We start from the raw sequence: 19,667 nt of genomic DNA, 5'->3' as shown, positions 1-19,667 counted from the left end.
AATACTGGCTACAAAGGCAATTTCTAGAATGAATAATTGAGTGATATGTCATTTTTTTCCCACATTTTAAGAATGCTAGGCCATTTTCAGCTGGTCTCGACTCTTATGCTTGTTTATTCCCAGTTGATGCTACACAGCTCCCACCCAAGAGCCTTTCCTGGCTCCTGTGAGTTGCTCTAGAAAGAGCCTGGTTCTTCAGGGTGAGTAGGAATGGGACTAATTTAGATTTCAAATCACTCAAACAGACCTGGTTGTGGCTCATCACGACTTACAGGTGGGGCAGCTTTTGTTTGCACACCCCATATCAAATGACACCAATGGATATGTGAGGCTTCTCAAGACACAATTTATGCTGTGGCTGTCTGGCTTAGAAACGTGTTCAGAGGCCAGAAGCAAAGCAGGCAAAAATTTTCTGTTTGTGATGGACAAGGTCAAGTCTGCAGAGAGCCGGAGCCTGTGTGCTGAGGCAGTGACATGGTGAGGACGTGCAAGACGTGGCATGTTGCCTCTGGTAAAAGTCTCTGCAGGGTCAGCAGAACCGTGTGGTGGGTGAGCACATCTTTCTGGTGCAGTTACACGCAGAAAAGAGACGTCATTCCAGCTTCAACTACCTTTGAACTCATGTGCAATAAAATGCAAAGTATGCATCTGGCTAAAATCTATTTTGAAAACATAATTGTGCTCCATTATTTTGCAAAAAAAAAAACCTTTCAAAGGTGTATGCTTTTACTACCCATTTTTCAAGCAGTTCCTTCCCTTTAAAACATGAATTTGGACAGCATTCTTCAAACAGATAAGGCTGACACTAGGCTCCCAAGTACTTGGCACCTTTCCAAAAATGCCTTGCATCCATCAAATCCACTGAGGTTGGTCATATAATGACCCTATTCCATTTCAATGCATTTCTGAACAGAACTCCAGGGATTATGACTACTCCAATTTAGTTTTCTGTTCACAAGGAAAGAGTACAATATTCCTATTCAGTGAAATGGCTGCATTTTTTTTCCTTGTTGTTACATGCAAAATGTCACATAAAAATGCCTTAGTTTGATTTATAATAACGAATACGCTTGACATGCTGTTCTTCTAGTGGGTCATTTTTAACTTTTGTTAACTCCTGCACTAATTCATTAAGTGCCTGGTTACAGAAGAGTATGTCATACAATATTACTTAAACATGATGTAAACCACTAACACACAATAAATTTAATGTCACATCTCTTGACCCACTTGATTATTTCCTTTTTCTGGCACGGTGGGCTCTCAATAAAGCAAGCGGGCATGAACATGAGAGATTTAGTAAAATGAAGTGCTTTGTCTCCTAAGGCTTCGTGTCTTTGCCAACATAACCAGAATGAATAAGAAAACTTTTTCCATATATAGTTATATTGCACTGTATTTGGGCTTTTGAAAGTGAACTCTTTACCTCAGTGATTTTAGCCTCCATCTAGGGAAGGGCTTTAGTGGACTGCATGGCCCCAGCTGAAACAGAATTTTGTGGATACTTGTCTACCAGGGAAAACAACAGGTGAAGTTATAGTCAATTAGTCATTTCACTGTTGTCAGGCCAGAAATGAACGTGTGGAAGAGCACTTGCTTCTGTACTGGTTTTCCAAAAACACAAATGCAGGGATTTTTCCAAGATAAAGTAACTTAATGCCAGAACAGGATGGCCATACGGAGGACTTGCAACATCACAGCATAACTGCTCTGTTTTAGTTATGCTGGTCTGTTGCTTTGTCCTGAGTTTCTTAAGTCCCTAGTTACTATCTCTGGCTGGTTCTTTTAATTAAAGCAAGTTCTTCACTGAACATGGTCAGGTAAGATAGCTGGAAATTGTCTCTTTCCCCAGCACAGGAAAATCTTTGAGAGGAAACTGTTAGGATGATACAAAAGTAATTGTAAGAAAGTTGAAAAATACACATCGATAGTATTATTTGTAGTATTTAAGTTTACAACAACAGGAATACTCCAGGGGAAAAAATGGTGAAGGAAGGACCCTTAATGCATTTTACATCAGCTTTTGTATAGTCTTTATGAGCGTTATTTGACGATTACAGGTACACAACAGCTGTACACAGATGTTTCCCTGCACACAGATATACAACACAATATCACAGGTAGCCCAACTGCTCAGGTGTCTTTGCAGATCAAAGCCTTATTCATTTAAAAGTCCCTGCTAACTGACGTAAATCAAACAATAAACTGAATGATAAAAACAACACAGTTAGACTTAGTGGAAGAGAAGTATCTTTAAACTGTTTTAACAGGCTCCTAGAATTTGACAGCATGCTTTTAAAACAGTTTCTGTCTATTAAAAAAAAACAACCCAGCAAAAACAACTCTGAAATATTTAAGCTAGAGCATTTACAGAATAAACTTAATCAATAGAGCTACTTACAATTTATTATAATAAATGCAAACGACTGAGAAAAACTTGTCTGGTGATTTTGAAACATTTGTGCAGTTTCAAAAATGATCCATAGCTGAGATCCACGGCTTTTTGAATCTGCGCAACAGTGATGATTGAAAGTTAAGTTTGTTAAACAATTTCTAATTTGTTATATGTCACATATTTTAAATTTAAAACTAAATAAAATCTTTTCTTATTTAATAATACATTGAAAGCAATGGAATTTATTTTTATTGGCAGTTTTTCTTTGATATCCTTCTTTACCAATTGCTTGCCTGGTGACACACACAGCAGGACAAAGGGATTAGAAAATTCCAGTTCCAGAAATTTTTGCTAGATATATAGATATTCAATGCTCGAAGAAATAGTCTCTATAGCCAGGAAAGATCAGGTCAAAACTACTGGTACCTTTTAATTTCTATTCCTAGTTCCAAATTTTATTCTGTGTTTGTCTATGTACCTCTTCTCCTCATCATATACGTTTTCATACCCCCTGCTAGTAGTGGTATCCAACCTACAGCTGTGACCTTTCAATCATCTCATTACCATTGCTGTGTTTTAATATTAATGTTAAAAAATGAAATCTCAAACTGAAGATAGAATTTTATACATGCACATGTGAAAATCTGCACTTTGTCCTTCAATTCTAAAGAAATGAGGCTTATAACACCACACAGTGTGGTAGCCTAGAGTAATGATGCTCGAAGGTGTCATGCTCCTATATGATTTTTTAAAATCAGCACCCAATTATAGATTACCTCCAGAGCAACTGAAGTACAAGTGCTTCAGTGAGAAGGAATGAAGCGCCAGGTCACTGTTATGTGGTGGGAGGGCAGCCAGCCTGCCAGCTCCTGAAGAGTGGTCTGGCAACCAGCACAGCTCTAGAAAATCATCATTGGGCACCTACGTGCTTCAGAAAAAGGTCGAGCATGTGCTGCTTCTTGCTGAGCTAGAGAGGGGGAGAAGGAATCAGGTGAGGACCTACGGAACATAGCGCAAAACTAGAGGGATTTAATGGGAAGAAGGGTGCTCATATAGGATGAAGATAGGTTATGGTAGAAAGGTACAGAAAATAAATCCACAAGAAACCGGACTTTGTTAATCTTTCTGCTCATGGAACAACTAATTTTAAATATTGTATGCCGTAACAAACAAAGAAATTGGCAGAAACAGTGGCTGGACTCTGCTTTTCATCAGTGAGTTGTGTTAAGGTTTTCAGGTACATCAGTCTAACATGGCCAGTCTCTAACCTAAAAAACAACAAATAATTCTCATCAGATGTGCCTTCACAATGGTCATTTCCTTTCTTGCTAATCCTGTGCTGCCATCGTCTTTACACCTTTGAAGCCATTTCTTGGTTTTCATTTCACTTTTCAATATACACATTCACATCCACAATCTCCCAGTTCCTTGTGCTTATCTTAAAGGTGGTGGATAATAATTACATAAAAAGGCAATTACTGAAGCAAAGAAATAGATTCCCACACTGGAATGTAGATAAATCAGTGAATTAAACAAATTTAATAATGATAATAATAATAATAAACCAAACAATCGAAAAACCTAGAAGTGCACATGGACAAGAAAACAGGTGGCAATTAAAATTATTTCACTGCAATTCTTTTGTTCTGTAACATGACAAACCAGCAAGCAATCATTAATGCTGTTGGTTTGCTGTTATCTGTGTATGAATATATATGACATGATTATGACATATCATATATACTATTACAGTGAAATATAGAATTTATTTTTATGTATTAAAGATATATATATGCAAAAATGCATATATAATGCAAAAGAGCAAAAGCTTCTGCACCACAGTAATATGTTCATGGACATAGCCAATAAACTGCATCACGTAAATGTACTTTTCTAAAATCCACGTGTCATAACTTAGGAAATACTTGTTAGCTAACTTTACAGCAGACAAACCCTGTGCTGAAGGATGCCCTTTTATTCATATCTGTGTAGTGCTCTGAAAAGATGTCAGTCCAAAATACAACACTCACTAATACCTTACCTTTATACATATATTACCTTTATACCTTTTTCCAGCGGCAAGAATGTGGCGTGCAGAGCTCTGCTATGACTTGGCTGGACCTACTGCTGTGGGGGAGCAGGCACCCCATGCCAGCACCCCAAGACCAGGGCTGCAGGACCTGCTGGGCCCCCGTGCACGTACCCCACACTTATCCCTCAAGTAGCTGGGGAAAATGGCAGCTCCGGACAGGTTGCCACAACCAAAGCAATTACTGCAGATCACATTCAGTCACTGTTCTTGGAACATTCCTCATCTGCTGGGCTGCCAGCTGACTGAGTAGCTTCGGCAGCTGCTGCTCCTCACTGATCCTCTGATCAGGCTGACAAGGTGTCCCCACATAGGCTGGTTCTTAGGAAGTTCAATTCTGACAATCATGTTGAGTCCTTGAATGTTCATTTGTGGGAGACAAGAAGTCAGCCTTTCTCTAGCTTGATTCCTTTTACTGCTACAGGAAAGATAACACTACGCTCATTTCTCAGCTGCAAAATATCTTATTCGAGATTACAATGAATTAATAAGGCATACATAAATAGAGTCCATATGTTGCCTGTCAACTAAGTAACTTATTTTTTTTTTAAATAACATCATAAGAAGAGTGGTGACATAAAGTACTTGTTGTACAGGAACCTGAGAAAAAGGCAACAGCAGACACCGAAAGTCTGAAACACTGGAGGCGTTATTGGAAAGCTCAGCTGAATTAATGTTTGTTTGACTTGGCGAAGGTTTGCCACTTGCCAGTTTATTATTAGCTTGGACTTGTCTATCACCTCATAAAAGTCAGATGAAATTAAGATGGAGCTACATTTTGGAAAATATTTTTAATAAACACATGGTCAAATGAAAGGTTAAAATATACATTGTTTGAAAATAAGAAAGTTAAAATTAAGAAGGCTTGGGGAGAGCTGTGAGAAGTCAGGAGCCCGCTAGCACTGAGGCTGGGGCGGAGAGAGGGTGCTGCCATACAGACACGCCATCTCTCCCTGTTCCCTCTGCAAGCCGAACTTTTCCTGCTCTGCAAAGTTTTGGAACTGAAGGCTTGGGCCTGCCATTACCTTGTCGAGATATGAGTTAAAAGACCGTGCATGGTGGAGTTTAGGCAGGAAGGGACAGACACAGGCTGTCTGGGGACAATCACCCCCATGATGCGCAGGCCCCAGGAGAGAAGCCATGAGCCCAGTCGGCTCCTGTGCCCCAAGGCCACCGTGCGACACAGCCACCAGGGAGGGTGACCCTCCGCCTGGAACCCCCCATATTTGCTGCACCCGCTGTTCCTCAGCTTCAGGATGAACCACGCTCCCCTGGGGAGCGGGAACACCTGAGGCACGGCCTAGCCCCACCACGCTGAGAGACCATGTGATGGCAGGTCCCATCTTGCCCCGGGGTGATGGCTACGGTGCCTCAGGTGCCAGGTGTGGAGGCTGAAATGATTCTTTATTCATCAGGCACTGTGGCAGTGTAGGGACTGTGACTCAGGGAGCTGCGCATCGTAGGTATCGTTTTTAAAACCCACCTCAGTGAGGCTTCAGACTCGATATCACCCCTCACTAACTCACCGATTCCCTTAAAAAAACAACCAACCAACCAACCTACCCCAAAGCAAAAAAAAAAAACCTACAAAGCAAGCATGTAGTTAACTCTTTAAATGTCACGCACATGTTAAAATAATACAAATAAAAATTACAAAATTAGTATACAGCTGTACAATTATTAGCAAGAGTATCTCTAGCAGAGCCCTGTTTAACTATGCAATGCTGCTTTTCAGGCTTAACTGACTTTATCACTTTATTTTGATTTATTGCACTTTTCCTTCTCTCTGCTAGGAGATTTGGGAGACTATCCAGCCTTTTTTAGCATAAAAGAGAAAAAAAAAGAAATAATCTTTCACAAAATAAAATTGAATTCATGAGACAGAAGGCACACAAAAATGGGCTTTGGGCACCCAACTCTGCAGCTGTCTCATTGAGGCAGAAATGTTTCTAGGGAGAAGCAATATTATTTATGTCCAGTTGGTCAAGAACCAAAAGTCTGGGCCAGCACAGAACATGGACTTAAATGTGTTCATCACTCTTACAGGGTTATGAAAACAAAGCTTAACTTCACTTCAGTATTCCAGTAGGGGAAGTGGTAAGGAGGAGGAAAAACAGCCTGGGAAAGGCTGAGGTGACTGTGAGTACAACCAAAAGAAGATATGTGGATAAGTTAGGTGGAAATTAGGTTAATGCAAGAGCATTGCTCAGATTAGGCAAAACAAAATTAGGTGATGGTGAGAACAGCACACCACAAAGTGGACAGGCTTGCACCACTTCTCAGCTTTGCAAGTCTCTCTCTTATCAGCATCTCCACCTGAGAAGTGGGGTAGTGTTTTCTACAGCCAAGTAGCATCTCCCATCCATCCAAAATGGATCACTGCTGGGATCTACTATGACATTCTCCATGCCTAGTAACCTTTAAATGTAAGAATACAAAGAGGATGACCTAAAAATACTGGGACACAACAATGCTTCATGGAGCCTAATCCAGTAAGCAAAACCAGATGTCTGGGGAACAATGCAAGATACATCAAAAAATACTACCATTTGCTACTGTTCAGCCTCCAAACGTTATTGACTCAACGACTTACTGAGCCAAACAGGGTAGCTGTACATTTGGCGACTGACACAAACTTCTCTCCTGTAAACTGCTCCAGTTTCCATTTCAGCCTTCAGCACCTACAACATCCTTTGCCAGTAGATTCCACAAGTCTTTTCCTGTTTGCATAAAGATTCCCCCCCCTTTTTTTTTTTTATTACAGCTCCCGCTAGCCTCATTTGATGTTCCTTGCTTCATCATCTCTTCATATAAAGGAATACTTGGTCACTATTTTGACTTTCCTGCATCACTCAAATATAGAAGCCTTTGTTAAAAACATTGTAACCTTTATGTATCAGTCATGTCATTCCCATGTTGAAGTCTTAAGCTATTTTGTTCATTGTCCAAACCCATTCATTTGATCATTGTTACTAGCTCTCATCTTTACTGTCATGGGTAACTCTCCATCATCAGCATTATTTGTTACTCCATCACTTACCTTTCTCTGTTCAAATAATTTACAAAGACATTCAGGAGCAAAGTCCAAGCACAGATCTCTGCAGAGTTCAACGGACTTCCTCTTTTCACTGTGAAAGCTATTTACTCTAACTGTTCCGTATCTTCTGATGGCACAATGTCCACATCGTCCATGCGAGATCCTCTTTCTTAGCCTGTGTCTACTTAGTTTCATTTGAGGCTTCTGTAAGGAATTCCAACAAAGATTTCTAGAAATTCAAATAGCCTATATAAAAAAGATAACTTGCTGACCCAAAAAATAATCCTTGTAGTTGGTAAGGCAAGACTCTTTCATAAAAGCCATGTTGACTTACCCAAAAGGACAGCTTTACCCACATGGCTGCTAATTCTATTTTTGTTCTCATGAGCTGGTATTTCACATATTCCACATTAGTGCCTCATTCTGCTGCTGAAGCCAAACTACTAAGGAAATGCATGATAAATTCAAATATGTTGGAATGTTCCTTTGTTTGTATTATTAATGGTTAAATGTAATTTCTTATAAGCAGCCACAAATGCATTAATGATTTAGGGAAAACACCTGTCTTTATTTCTTATAATCACTATTTCAACTACACACAAAAGCACATATCAATCATGTGAAAGGCAAGCATCTAAAAATTATCATATATCTGTAATCTCTGTGGAGCACATTAATCCTAATTACTTTGAGAAATACGATGTTCATAACCAAAGTCTGCTTTTCTGTCTTTTGCCAAACAGTTCGAGATTGCAAGTGAGAAGTTAGCCTTTAACTTCAGTTTCAGCTCTAGGGATATCAATTTCTTTGGCCTCCTGACCATCCTTCCACTGCTGCAGGCTTCATGCTGGAATTCCTGCAGATAAGGAACCTCTGGTATGATGCCCTTGACATTTGGTTGCAAATCTTGACTGTTTTGGAGGGGGCTGGGGAGAGGGCTGAAACGCTTGTCCTTGGCCTGAGGCACCTAGCACGGGCCTCAAGATTTTTGCTGTGTATTTCACTTCAGTGAATTGTTCTTTTCAGCTTTATTTCCTACAGAAACAAACTGCTACCCTGTCTGCTCGTGCATGAATGTGCAAATGCAATTTCATAATGAAGCATAATACTGAAAAATCCCCGACATATTAGAAAAACATTGTCAATATTATCAGTTCACAAAGTGTGGAAACTGAAAACAGTTCCTTCCCAGGGAAAGAAGCACCTGGTTCAATTAATGGATTACATATTTGAAGTTCACAGCTACGGATTGCTTTCTCTAAACACGGTCTTTAGAAGAGACGGAGCGTTAGGAAATAGTTCTGCAAGGGAATGGGAAAAAATTTGATTCCAGTGTATTTTCTCCTCATTTTCTACTAGGTTATTTTAAGCCAACATTGTAACATCTCAACATTTCATGAGAAGCTAAGATTTTGTATTACATACTAAGATGCTTTTAAAAATGAAAACAGTAGCTCAGAGATGATACCTCATGGCAGGGGGTATTTTACATTAAAATATTCATCATAGTAAACTGGCTTTTTACCTTTAGCTACTTTAACACTGAAAATTAAGCCAAAGACTGATGCAACTGTAATACAGTGTTTGTGAACACAAAGATTCTGAACTTTAAATCATTTGGTGTTTTTTTTTTTTTTTTTTTTTTTTTTAGGATTATATAAGAATCAAAAAAGATTATAGATTTAAGCAAGACTCCTTAGAGCTGGTCAACTATCATTCATACATACAACCATTTAACCAAAAAGAGTTAAACATTCAGACAAGTTTTATTTTTCTTTTTCAAAACTTTATTAGGTAGACGTTACTAGATGACATTGTAAAACCCCTTTTGTGCAAGTGAACAAACTCTACAGCATATGGCTTCCCACAAGTCATTAAATCCACAACCCCCCTCCCTCCTATTTCTCAATATTGACTCTAAGACAGGTGGAGTGCATTCAAATGCTACCTTGCATTCTTCCATTTCGTCATGGGGAAGCACTTTTTCAGTCTGTCGGTAACAGGGGCTGGGGATATCAGTGTAAGTGGAAGGAATGCCTTTAAAGGAAACAAAGTACTGTAAGTTTTGACTTACAAACTTCACTCTTTATATGGAAACCAGATTAATTGCAGAGTCTTTTAAATTAAACTGCCTACCATGGATATGATTGTATTTAGCAAAGTGAAGCAGTACAGAGACATACCTACTACTGAATACTAGTGAGGTAATATTTTGAAAATAAAACTGTTAAAAAATTCACTTACTTTCAAAAGGTCCTGTCCAGCAGGACAAACATTGGCAGAACACCTTCCCTTGTATCCATGCATGTACATGTGCATATACAACCTGTGTCTACTATAGCTTTTTAAAGAACAGGATTTTAGTTATACATTCATCAGGACGAGTTTAAAAATCAGACATTACTACGGTAGATTCAACAGAAGACTTCAGTGAACCGTCTCTAGACCTCTTAAATTAAAAAGGCACTCTGAAGAGGGCAGCAAGAAATAATCCTTACAAAACACTGACACGAACTAAAGCAGCCACAAAGGTAGCACACTCAACAGTGATTGGCATACATTTAGAATACCAACTTGAAGATGGATTATCAATAAAGTATTTCCCGAGACTACTGAATGTATTTGTCAAGTTATTACAGCATGAAGACCATTGTTGCAATACTATGCAACAAAAAAAATACAGTTATCAGCTAATTGCAAGAGAAAGATAGTGGGAAACTTCTTCATTATTTGGTTGTGTTCCTGCTGGTTTTAAGAGAGAAGAATTTAAGGGAATAACTTTTTTAAATGAACAGTAACTCATAAGATTGAAGAATTATTTTGATACATGGTGCCTCCAATTCAATGGGTTACAGAATGACTTAGTTAATGCCTAATCATTGGAGATAATACTGAAATAAAAGATATCTGTAAGAGTGATAATTCACTCATAATTTTATTACAGTATGGCTCCCATCACCAAAACCTTCTGATATGCAAGCTGAATCCTGATTAGATGCTTTCATTTGATGCTTCATGAAGAGATAACACTGCAAATAACAGCTATATTACTAATGAAGAACTTGTGGGGGGTGGGAGAGGGCTGCTGGGGAAAGCCTCTTCTACAGTTCTGAAAAACTCACAATTTCAGGAGAAGGTTCCAAGAGATACTCTTCTCATCTTCATTTCTCCCTCTGTTCTTTCCTTCCTTCACAAATTCTTAGTGGAGGAAACTGAACACAGTAAAACCATTTTATGATTATGAAACTACAACAGATGGATGTTCTGAGCATAATTTTTCATCTTACTCCCCCTATTATTATCTCAATTACCTTCTGATAAGTACCTCTTTATAACTTCAATAATTTTTAAAAGATATTTTCTAACAGCAATTCATATTATTAAAGATCATTTTAGAAAAGTATCTTATTCTTGGCACCTGACTTCCAATAAATGGACAAATTGGGAGCAATGTTAGTAAGAAAAAAAACCAGGTCCTTTAGAAAATGTAGATCTTAAAAGGCAACATTCCACTGTCTTCTGGGAAAGGAAGTAATCCCAGCAGAAGAAACAAACCCTACAGTATCCATTTTGAAGCCATCTGAAGATGGTAGAGCAATAACTACTTTTGCATATCACACTTTCCACTATGCAATGGAGGGCTGGGCAGAGATCCCAGAGCTGCTCCACTAAGCTTGTTTGATGGTTTACTCCATCAGGATACCCAAACCTTAGAGAAACTACCAACTTATATTAACAGGATACATTAGTTCAGGTTGGATACCACTGAAATGCTGTTACACTGCTCTGGGCTACAGTGCACTTGCACACCTCGCTCCTCAGTGCTTCCAGCTTCATCAATTAGTGCAAACAGGGCTTGTTTGAGGGTACACATACCATGGGCTGTGGTCTAACCTAACTGCAGCTGAATTCTCTTTTCCAAAGAAGTTGCATTTCTTTAAGTGGCTGAAAACTCCTATCTGGTTATGCTGGAAGACCCAACTCGTTCTGACAACACATATAAGATGCATTTATGCAGAAGTCTGAAAGGAGACAGGGGGTGGGGCATGTGGTGTGTAAACAGCAAGGTAGAAAACTCAAAAATGAGATCAAGATCATCAGAATTAAAACGGGCATGCCAAATTACTTTTATAGATCATATAAAGATAAATTTTTCACTAATGTAACATTTTTCAACTTTCTGAGCAAACCAAAATTTGGCTACTTTGGCTTTACATGTTGATAGGAGTACACAGAACAGAAATTCCCATATTGCTTTATGGAGGGAAACAAACACTTTTCATTTGTTTCAAGCAATAAGGCACTTACACATTTAAAATTCCTCATTATACAAAACACACTGAATACTGGAATTCAAGCATTGATTACATGGGTATTGCCTAACCACGGTTTTTATAACTTCTTAGCCATCAAATAAATATACTACAGAAAGTTTGTAATCACTCATGTGTCCTGTTTGTACGTAGCCCAAATGTGGAGTTAGGAATTACTTTCTTGATGAACCTGCAGTGTTTAGGCGGCACTCTAGTTGTGCCAGAAGCCTGTAGGATGAAAATGATCATCTCACTACCCTGACTTCCTGTCATTTAAATTAACATTATTTTAAAGGGAATTCTTTACCTTAAAATATATAAAAGAGATGGGGCAGGGGAAGATTTCTCATTGAATTATCATGGAATTAAGACAATGTTCAGCTTGGACAACATCCTCAGAAACATAGATCATATTTTCTTTTTCTCAGCACCTATTATTCTCAACTCTACCACAGTCAAAAGAATAAATACCTTAAGAAGTTATTTGGATTCAGATGGTTAGTTATGTAACAAACATGACTATGCTGTATAATTACATTTAAAAAAATGAAAAGCTAAAAGTCCTTTCAGCATTTTGCATTTAAGTAATTAAAATACAACTAGTATAGCTCAGCAAAGCATTACTGAAATGACCTCTCATGAGACCACATTTTCCAGGTCCAACTTCAGCTGTTTTCACAAGTCATTTTCAAATTACAAAATTCAAAGGAAAAGGAGAGCCTTAGAAATAAAGTGTGTAACAAATAGAAATATGGTAAACATTTTCTTATGAGATGGTAAACACAGTGAAATGTAGATCTACCCCTGTACTTGCAATTTCTGGACATGAAGCAGCAGAATGTAAATTGATATGAAGAACTCTTAAGAGCACATTTTTTACCCAAAAAGATACTCCATGACTAAAGACTGGATCCATCTGCTTATCCAGAACTTGCATAAGGCATGAAAATGTTTCTTGACTGCATCAGCACTTGTATAGGACAAGTTTAAAATATCTCAACAGCTTGTTTGCATTCTGTAAGTAGATTTTCCTTCTAAAAATGAGGTAAATGTGGCATCATATTAGTAACATCATGCTCAGTGACTGCAGGTTAAAATTGCAACAATACTATTTTCAGTCTAACAAGTTTTCAACAAGTTAAACACTGAACGGGGTTAGCATGCCACTGTGTTTAAGCAAGTATGTGCAAAATCCATGTTTATGCTAAAAATATAAAATATTTTTACACAATAATTTTTCCCACTTCTGACTTGGATCCATCCAAAACACTTCAGAATATTTTTTCAAGTTTTGATAAGCCAAATAAGCTCCAAAAAGGTTTTCTTTTGCACAATATGCATTTTTAAATAAACTAATTGCTCTTATAACTAATCTCTTTTTATAGATATATTTAGAAACAAACAGCTGGAATTCTGCTGAGAAATGTATGTATTTATTTGTTACTAGGGAGTAAGTAACCAAAGCTTACTACACATTTTTACCTTTGAAACCAGAGCATGCACTCCAAGATCAGTTTTCATTTCCCTCCCTTATGGTGTTTCACTGTCAGGCTAAGAGGAGCATCAGTGATTAATTGCTTAATATGAGCACTCCATTCCTTACTGGAGAGAGAATGTATAGATCCTGAGTCTTTATGCACAGAATGACAATGAAGAATGAGCCAGGAAGTCCTGTGTAACTGCAACAGGCTGCATTTGTTAGTTTTATTAAGAAAAAAGTTTGGGCCTGTTGTGTTATAGCTTAGTACTTAAGTGAAAACACCGCTAGTCTTGCAGATGAATCAAGTCTAAGCTGTTTTTTCATACAATGGTAGCAAGACAAGCCACCAAATATATCAGCAACATAACTTTTTAAATGTTTTGTGCCCTCTTTTTCAAATTCATCTGTTAAGTCAAAAAAACATTGAACAGGTGTAATTCCAATTCTTATACTGTGCTCACATCTGTTGCACTGAAGAGAGGAGAATTTTAAGATACATTATTTAACACTGTCTAGGGATGTTGTTTCTAACTTGAGTGGTGACTCAAAACATTACAAAAGTCTCTTTACTATATTGAAAACTAGTATTCCTTTCCCTGACAATTTATTTCCTTTAATAAAAACGTTGTTTGGAAATTCTTCCCTACTCCCTGCTCTCTCCTGCACTTTTTATTAACCAGCTCTACTATCATTCTGCAAGTAAGAGGATGGGCTCCATGGTAGTTTGCACTTCTGAAGAAGTGAACCAGATTTGCAAGCTCTTGCACAATGGCTATCAACACACTTGCAGATTTTTTATCAAAGTATTTGGGGCCAAATTTCACGCTGGCATAAAAATGGGTATGACTTCTCTGGTTTAATGAGGCCATGACTGATCTCAGGAATGATGCTGACCTGCTCCAACTATAAAGCTGCAAACTTAAAAGAAACTAAGAAATTATCTCTCTAATAGTTTCCAAAGGATTCTTCGCATTAGCAAAATCAGAGATCTACTATAGCTTATAAAAGTAACAGTAACCCATGGTTCTTACCACAACTTGGAGCTACACAATTATCATACCAAGCATTATGAATGACACAAGCTTTGCTCAAGAAACAAACCACCACAACTAAATTTTAAAAAACTCAGAGTCTGCATGACAAACTATTTGGCTATTGAATACGAAACAGTTTCTCAGATCTAACTGGCAAGAGAAACCATTCAAACACTAAAGAATTTGTATCCTCTGACAGAATTACTGCCCTACCCACACACCACTTAACACCGTAGGAGCTATGGCAGTCTTTGGAAGAGCAGAAAGCCCCTTGGCTAAAAAGAATACCTGATGGTGATCCAAAATATCTGCTAGTCAAATTGGCAATAGTCCCTGCAGGTTAATATTTTTAATAAAGCAAATCTTCACGTTGATCAAACTTTCAGAAACAATAGATAGATGTAAATTAAAGCAAAACAAAAAAAAACGTTGCATGCCACAAAGAGTTACAAAGTCGGCATCAGTAACATCAAAATCCTCCCTTACTTACACACTTGCACTGCCCCAAAGGAAGATAATAGATCAAAGTGCGCTGTATTTTAACAATATTTAAAATATATGAATATGCTGTTTATTATAAAGAGGGTGAGAACTGAAGACTTTTTTGTGTGTAACTAGAACATGAGGCTGTTTAGAATTGCCCTACCTCTTGCTTGTATTCTTACTCAGTTTCATCTTCTCACTGGCTAATGGGGATCTGACACAAGGAAAAGCACAATTATTTTCCAGTCACAAGCTCCTGGCTAAGCTCTGCAAACATACCTAACCGTGCCCTGAGAGTCCGCAGCACTCAGACTCACGCTGCCCCTGACATGGTCGAGAAGTCCTGAAACTTGACCCAATTAATGAAATACAACTAATTACTTGGAGTGGAGAAAGAGAGCAGGACCAGGTACGCGCAGCTCCCACCTCACACCTGCAAAGATACCTCAGTGCCTGGGCAAACCCTTTTCCAGGCGAGCCAGGAATAGAAAGCTGGTGTAGAATGGATTTAAGCATTTCCTAGTCTGAACACCGATATCGGTGAGCAACAACTTCTCACAAGGATAAATAATCTTAAATATTAAATGTGGTGAAAGCAATCCTGATGATCAGCATACAGTAGCACAAAATCTGCCTTTGCAGGCAAATTCAGCTGCTTGCTGAAGCTTTCTGCTAATAAAGATGGAGCAGAACAGTCCGATAGTTTCCATACAGTTATGAAAAAAGTTTAAATAAAAACATCCTTGAATTGCCAAAGTTAATTCCATTTCTTTCAAACTGATAAATTAATGCTTGTAAGACAGATGACATGACTTTGATGTATATAAGATTTCCTATGATACGAGAAAAGCTGTTTGAAAGCTAACATTTTACTGAATGAAGTTTTGTACTAAACTACTTCTCATATTTCAGTTGGTTATGCTGTATAATATTGATGAAAAATTGTATTTATGCATTATTCAAGTGAGGATATTTTTAAAGGGATGGAAAAGACTTCCATATCCCTGTTCTGCCTGGTTCTTGAAATTTTTTCCTCTTCTGCAGAAAAGCAAAAGCACATATTATTGTCATTCTTATTTTTTTTCTACAGAGAAAGCAAGATTAGATTCAACTTTACAAGGTCAAAGATGCCTCGTTTTTCTATGTGTAGAAAATGAAGAACAATTTCCCTTTGATTTAATCTGTTCCAATAAAATCAAAATGGTCTAGATGAAATGATAATGTAGGAGTCAAGATGTGTGTTCCTTTCCTTCACCCACAATGATATGTGTTCTGAATATCAATAAGTACAGATCTATTATCTTCCCTTTTATGCTCTTTATACTAGCATTTTAATTTCAGATCTTGGTGAATTCCCATCAGAAACTGAAAATGGCAAACATGGCAGAGCGAAAACAGCTACAAAACTGTAGGAATATCTCACATACTTATAAAGAACCAGAAAAGAAATTAATCAACTGTATAGTTAATTACAGGTAATCTCAAGTACTAAAATATTCTCAAGTGGAATAGTTTGACACCACATTATAGACTGCACTGCAAACCCATTCTATCTCTCTCTCTCACTCTCTGAGGTCTGAAGGTTTTTCTAAATAATACAAAAATATCTTCTATTTGACATTTAAAGAAAGGAATAAAAATCCCTGAGTAAGTCAAAGACAACTGATACGTACAGCCTCAGAAAACACACTCAAAACCAAGACCGATTTTAAGGCAGCTTCCAACCTCAGACAGAACATAAATAGAAAACTGATGTGTCACAGAAGAAGAAATCTAATTAATGGGTGGATTTGCATTGACAATATGCTTTGAACTTTACTTCTAAATGTCATTGCCTCCCCGCTTAATTTACAAATCTTAGGTACTATTTCTACTGTTAGGACAACAGGGTCAACATGCCCTTAAATTCAAATGGAAATATTAGGTACTTGTTGACTACTACGGTGTGCTTGCACACACTGTTCAACAAGAAAAAAAACCCAAGAAAACAAAACCAGAAGCTGACAGTAAACAAGCATAGTAGCCAACTATGGTAAGTTGATATTTGTGTTTCCAGGTAAACAGAATTCATCAGTTTCTTCCACCCAGGCTTTGAAGTCAAAATGAGTGTCTTCTAACAGTACTAAGTTGGTGGGGCAGAACACTGTTTACTTAGAAGCTACAACTAGATTCAGATTTAATAACAATTTTCAAAGAAAGCGGTGCAAAACACATCCTCTCAAATGATACGCTACTTGCAGGCCTAAATTTTGAAGTTTATGCACTCTTTGGGACGTTGCCCATCTCCCTGCTTCCCCCTCTCCCCATATATACACACACACACAAATATATATATGTATCTTCAAACACACACTGGGGAAAAAAAAAAAGTACCTTCAACAGTACAAATCCAATCTTCTCTAAGATCAGCTTATATTTTTAAAGTATAAAGTACATATTTATCTTATTCAGTTCCTTTCTTTACTGTTTCAGTGTTCTGCTTACACAAATTAATTTTATTCTATTTTTTTCTTCTAAGTTATATTTGTATGATAAATTTGGATTATAACTAAAAGTGAAAAAAAACCTCAGTAGCTGAATCGTAACTCTGAATTACTTTGTTCTTTTGGCCATACGCTGAAAAAGAGGCCTGGTGGCAACCAGTGGTACTCTGAAGTTAGGAAAAAGAGCAAGGATAGGTATTCTCTTCAGATTTGTAACATGGCAGGAAGAGAAACACTGGAAGCAGAGAATAAGAATGAAATGGTCCCCTAAAAATTCATGATCCCTCCTCTTAACCAAAATTCACAGATTTTTCCTCATGAGACATCATAAGAATGCTCTAAGGGTTCTGTAGCCTACTTCAAACAAACAAAAAACCAAAATGTGCTGTTTAGGTTATAAAATTTTGTCAATTCAATCTTCACACAGCTAGTGAGTAGCATGTGTATTATATGCCAAGTCAGAACAAAAGAGCAGCTTTTTTTTTCCAGCTTTACCGCATTTCCTGGTACATCCTGCATCATGTTTCATGGATATCTTGGGACAGGACACTGACACCTCTTCTTATCTACACCCTTCACATTCTTTCTGTACTGTGCAAGTTTCAAAATGCTGTTTTCTTCCAACAAATCCATCATCCCCCCAATCACTATTAATACACTGTTATAAACAAAATACTAAAGCAAAACCAATCAGCATATTCTCAAGTGTGACAGAGCTTCACTACTAAGGATGTTTCCCTCCGAGGCACTGCAGTTTGGAGGGGACAATCTACACTCTTGCTCACTAGCAGGAGGACTCAGAAGATAACCAGCTGTCGTGCTCTGGCATGTGCCGGAGTTTCGGTATGCTGAACAGAATGCTGTGGGATGGAAGTTATTTACAGAAGTAGTTTTTAATACCAAAAGTAGTATGCTCAGTACACAGTAAGAGTCCAAACACTTCTAAGCATTTCCCCATTAAAGGCCGACACTGAAGTTAAACGGAGCACGTGTTAGCAGTTAAATGCTTTCTTCACAGGCCAAGTCGGTAGTAGAGTTCTGGCTACAATACAGACTTTGATTGTCTAGTTCAGAAACTTAGACTCAAAAAACCCTCCAAAGTAATAATTAAAAAACAAAACAAAAAACCCAAACAAAACGTTTAAAAAGCAGCAGTCAGGGGGTCCATCTTGTTCAGAGTGAACCAGAGCAAAGAGGCTTTCCGGTCTGCAGTAGTGTTTTCGGCTGAGGGAAGATGGCAGGAGATCTCCCGTTCTTCTTCTTCCAGGGCGGTGGCTTTGACGCTGTCACCAGCACTGTATTGCTCAGTTGCACAAAGCACATGTAGCCCTTGCAGGACCAGCTCAGTTCAGGTGAGTAAGGTCCATCCTTACCAGGGCATACCTGTCCGTGACCTTTTCCTCTGCTTTTTACAAAGGCAATAGATAGGAAACACAAATAAACCTGCCAAAAGAAGAAAATAAGAAGAAAACCATAATTAAATGCAATCATTTGAGTGTGCATTGTGTTTTTTTTTCATTGTACACAGTGTATTCAGATGCAGCTTTCCATGTCTCAAGGGAATTTAGACACAGCATTTGGACAAGCAGAAAGAAGTATTAATTTGCAACAGTCTCTTTGGTAAGGAGTTAAGCTACACTTTTGGTTTACTTTCAACAATCGCCTGCTAGTCCTACTCACATCTCTGACAAATTAATTCCCAAAACATGCTCTTTTGTGCAAGATACAAACTTAAAAATTTTAAAAGCACTTTCACAAACCTCAGATCTAGACCCAAAGCTCATTTAACTAAACTAGTTTTCAGCCCACTTCACGTGATAGGGGCAGCATGTTACACGTTTACTATTTTTTCTTAAAATATTATTTATTTTTACAAACAACCTAATCTATTGTGAAGTAATACCAAATGTTTATCTTTGCCTGGGCAGGGAACTGTTTATTCTTAAAAGTCTTTTGAGAGAAAGGAAGCTGTAAGAAAAAAAAAAAAAATCAGAGTTGTTCAAGTGAAAAATAGTTTGTCATAAGGGATACTCTTTCAAACTCACATGAGAAGCATCTACCTCTTTCTCTTGCCATCAGCTGACTGAAATGGTCAAGATTTTCAGACATCCTTATAGTAACACCATATAGCAATTGACTACCACAGTCACCAGGGTTCTTGCTTTGCTCAATAATCTTGTAAATTGTGTAAAATGATTTTCAGTTACGATACTGAGATTATTTCAACAGTTGTGTTAGCAGTAAATATCACTGCAATAACCTCAAACCCAAAACTTTCCTATAAATAATCAATGTTTTTGGAACTGCTCTTTTTGATTGTAATCTTATCCAGCCATACCTAGAATGGGACTTT

The 19,667-nt window shown here is 37.8% G+C and overlaps 2 protein-coding genes across 3 annotated transcripts in view; both read right to left on the bottom strand.

Annotated features, from left to right (window-relative positions):
- Positions 1-4,477, bottom strand: part of TPD52L1 (TPD52 like 1) — an 83,451-nt gene extending 78,974 nt beyond the window's left edge. Inside the window, exon 1 of the mRNA XM_065056838.1 lies at positions 4,454-4,477. The gene's annotated coding sequence lies outside the window, so the exon portion shown is untranslated. The remainder of the gene's footprint in view (positions 1-4,453) is intronic.
- A 4,808-nt stretch (positions 4,478-9,285) lies between these two features.
- The window catches only part of RNF217 (ring finger protein 217), a 64,787-nt gene continuing 54,405 nt past the window's right edge, over positions 9,286-19,667 (bottom strand). For both annotated transcript variants that reach the window (XM_065056831.1, XM_065056830.1), the window contains one exon: positions 9,286-18,757. In XM_065056831.1, coding sequence (XP_064912903.1) covers positions 18,684-18,757 — 74 coding nt within the window. In that variant the 3' untranslated portion in view covers positions 9,286-18,683. The remainder of the gene's footprint in view (positions 18,758-19,667) is intronic.

Source organism: Columba livia, chromosome 3, assembly GCF_036013475.1.
Source record: "Columba livia isolate bColLiv1 breed racing homer chromosome 3, bColLiv1.pat.W.v2, whole genome shotgun sequence".
Classification (NCBI taxonomy): domain Eukaryota; kingdom Metazoa; phylum Chordata; class Aves; order Columbiformes; family Columbidae; genus Columba; species Columba livia.
Note: the sequence above shows the minus strand (reverse complement) of the source record. Positions and strands in the feature narration are given on the sequence as shown.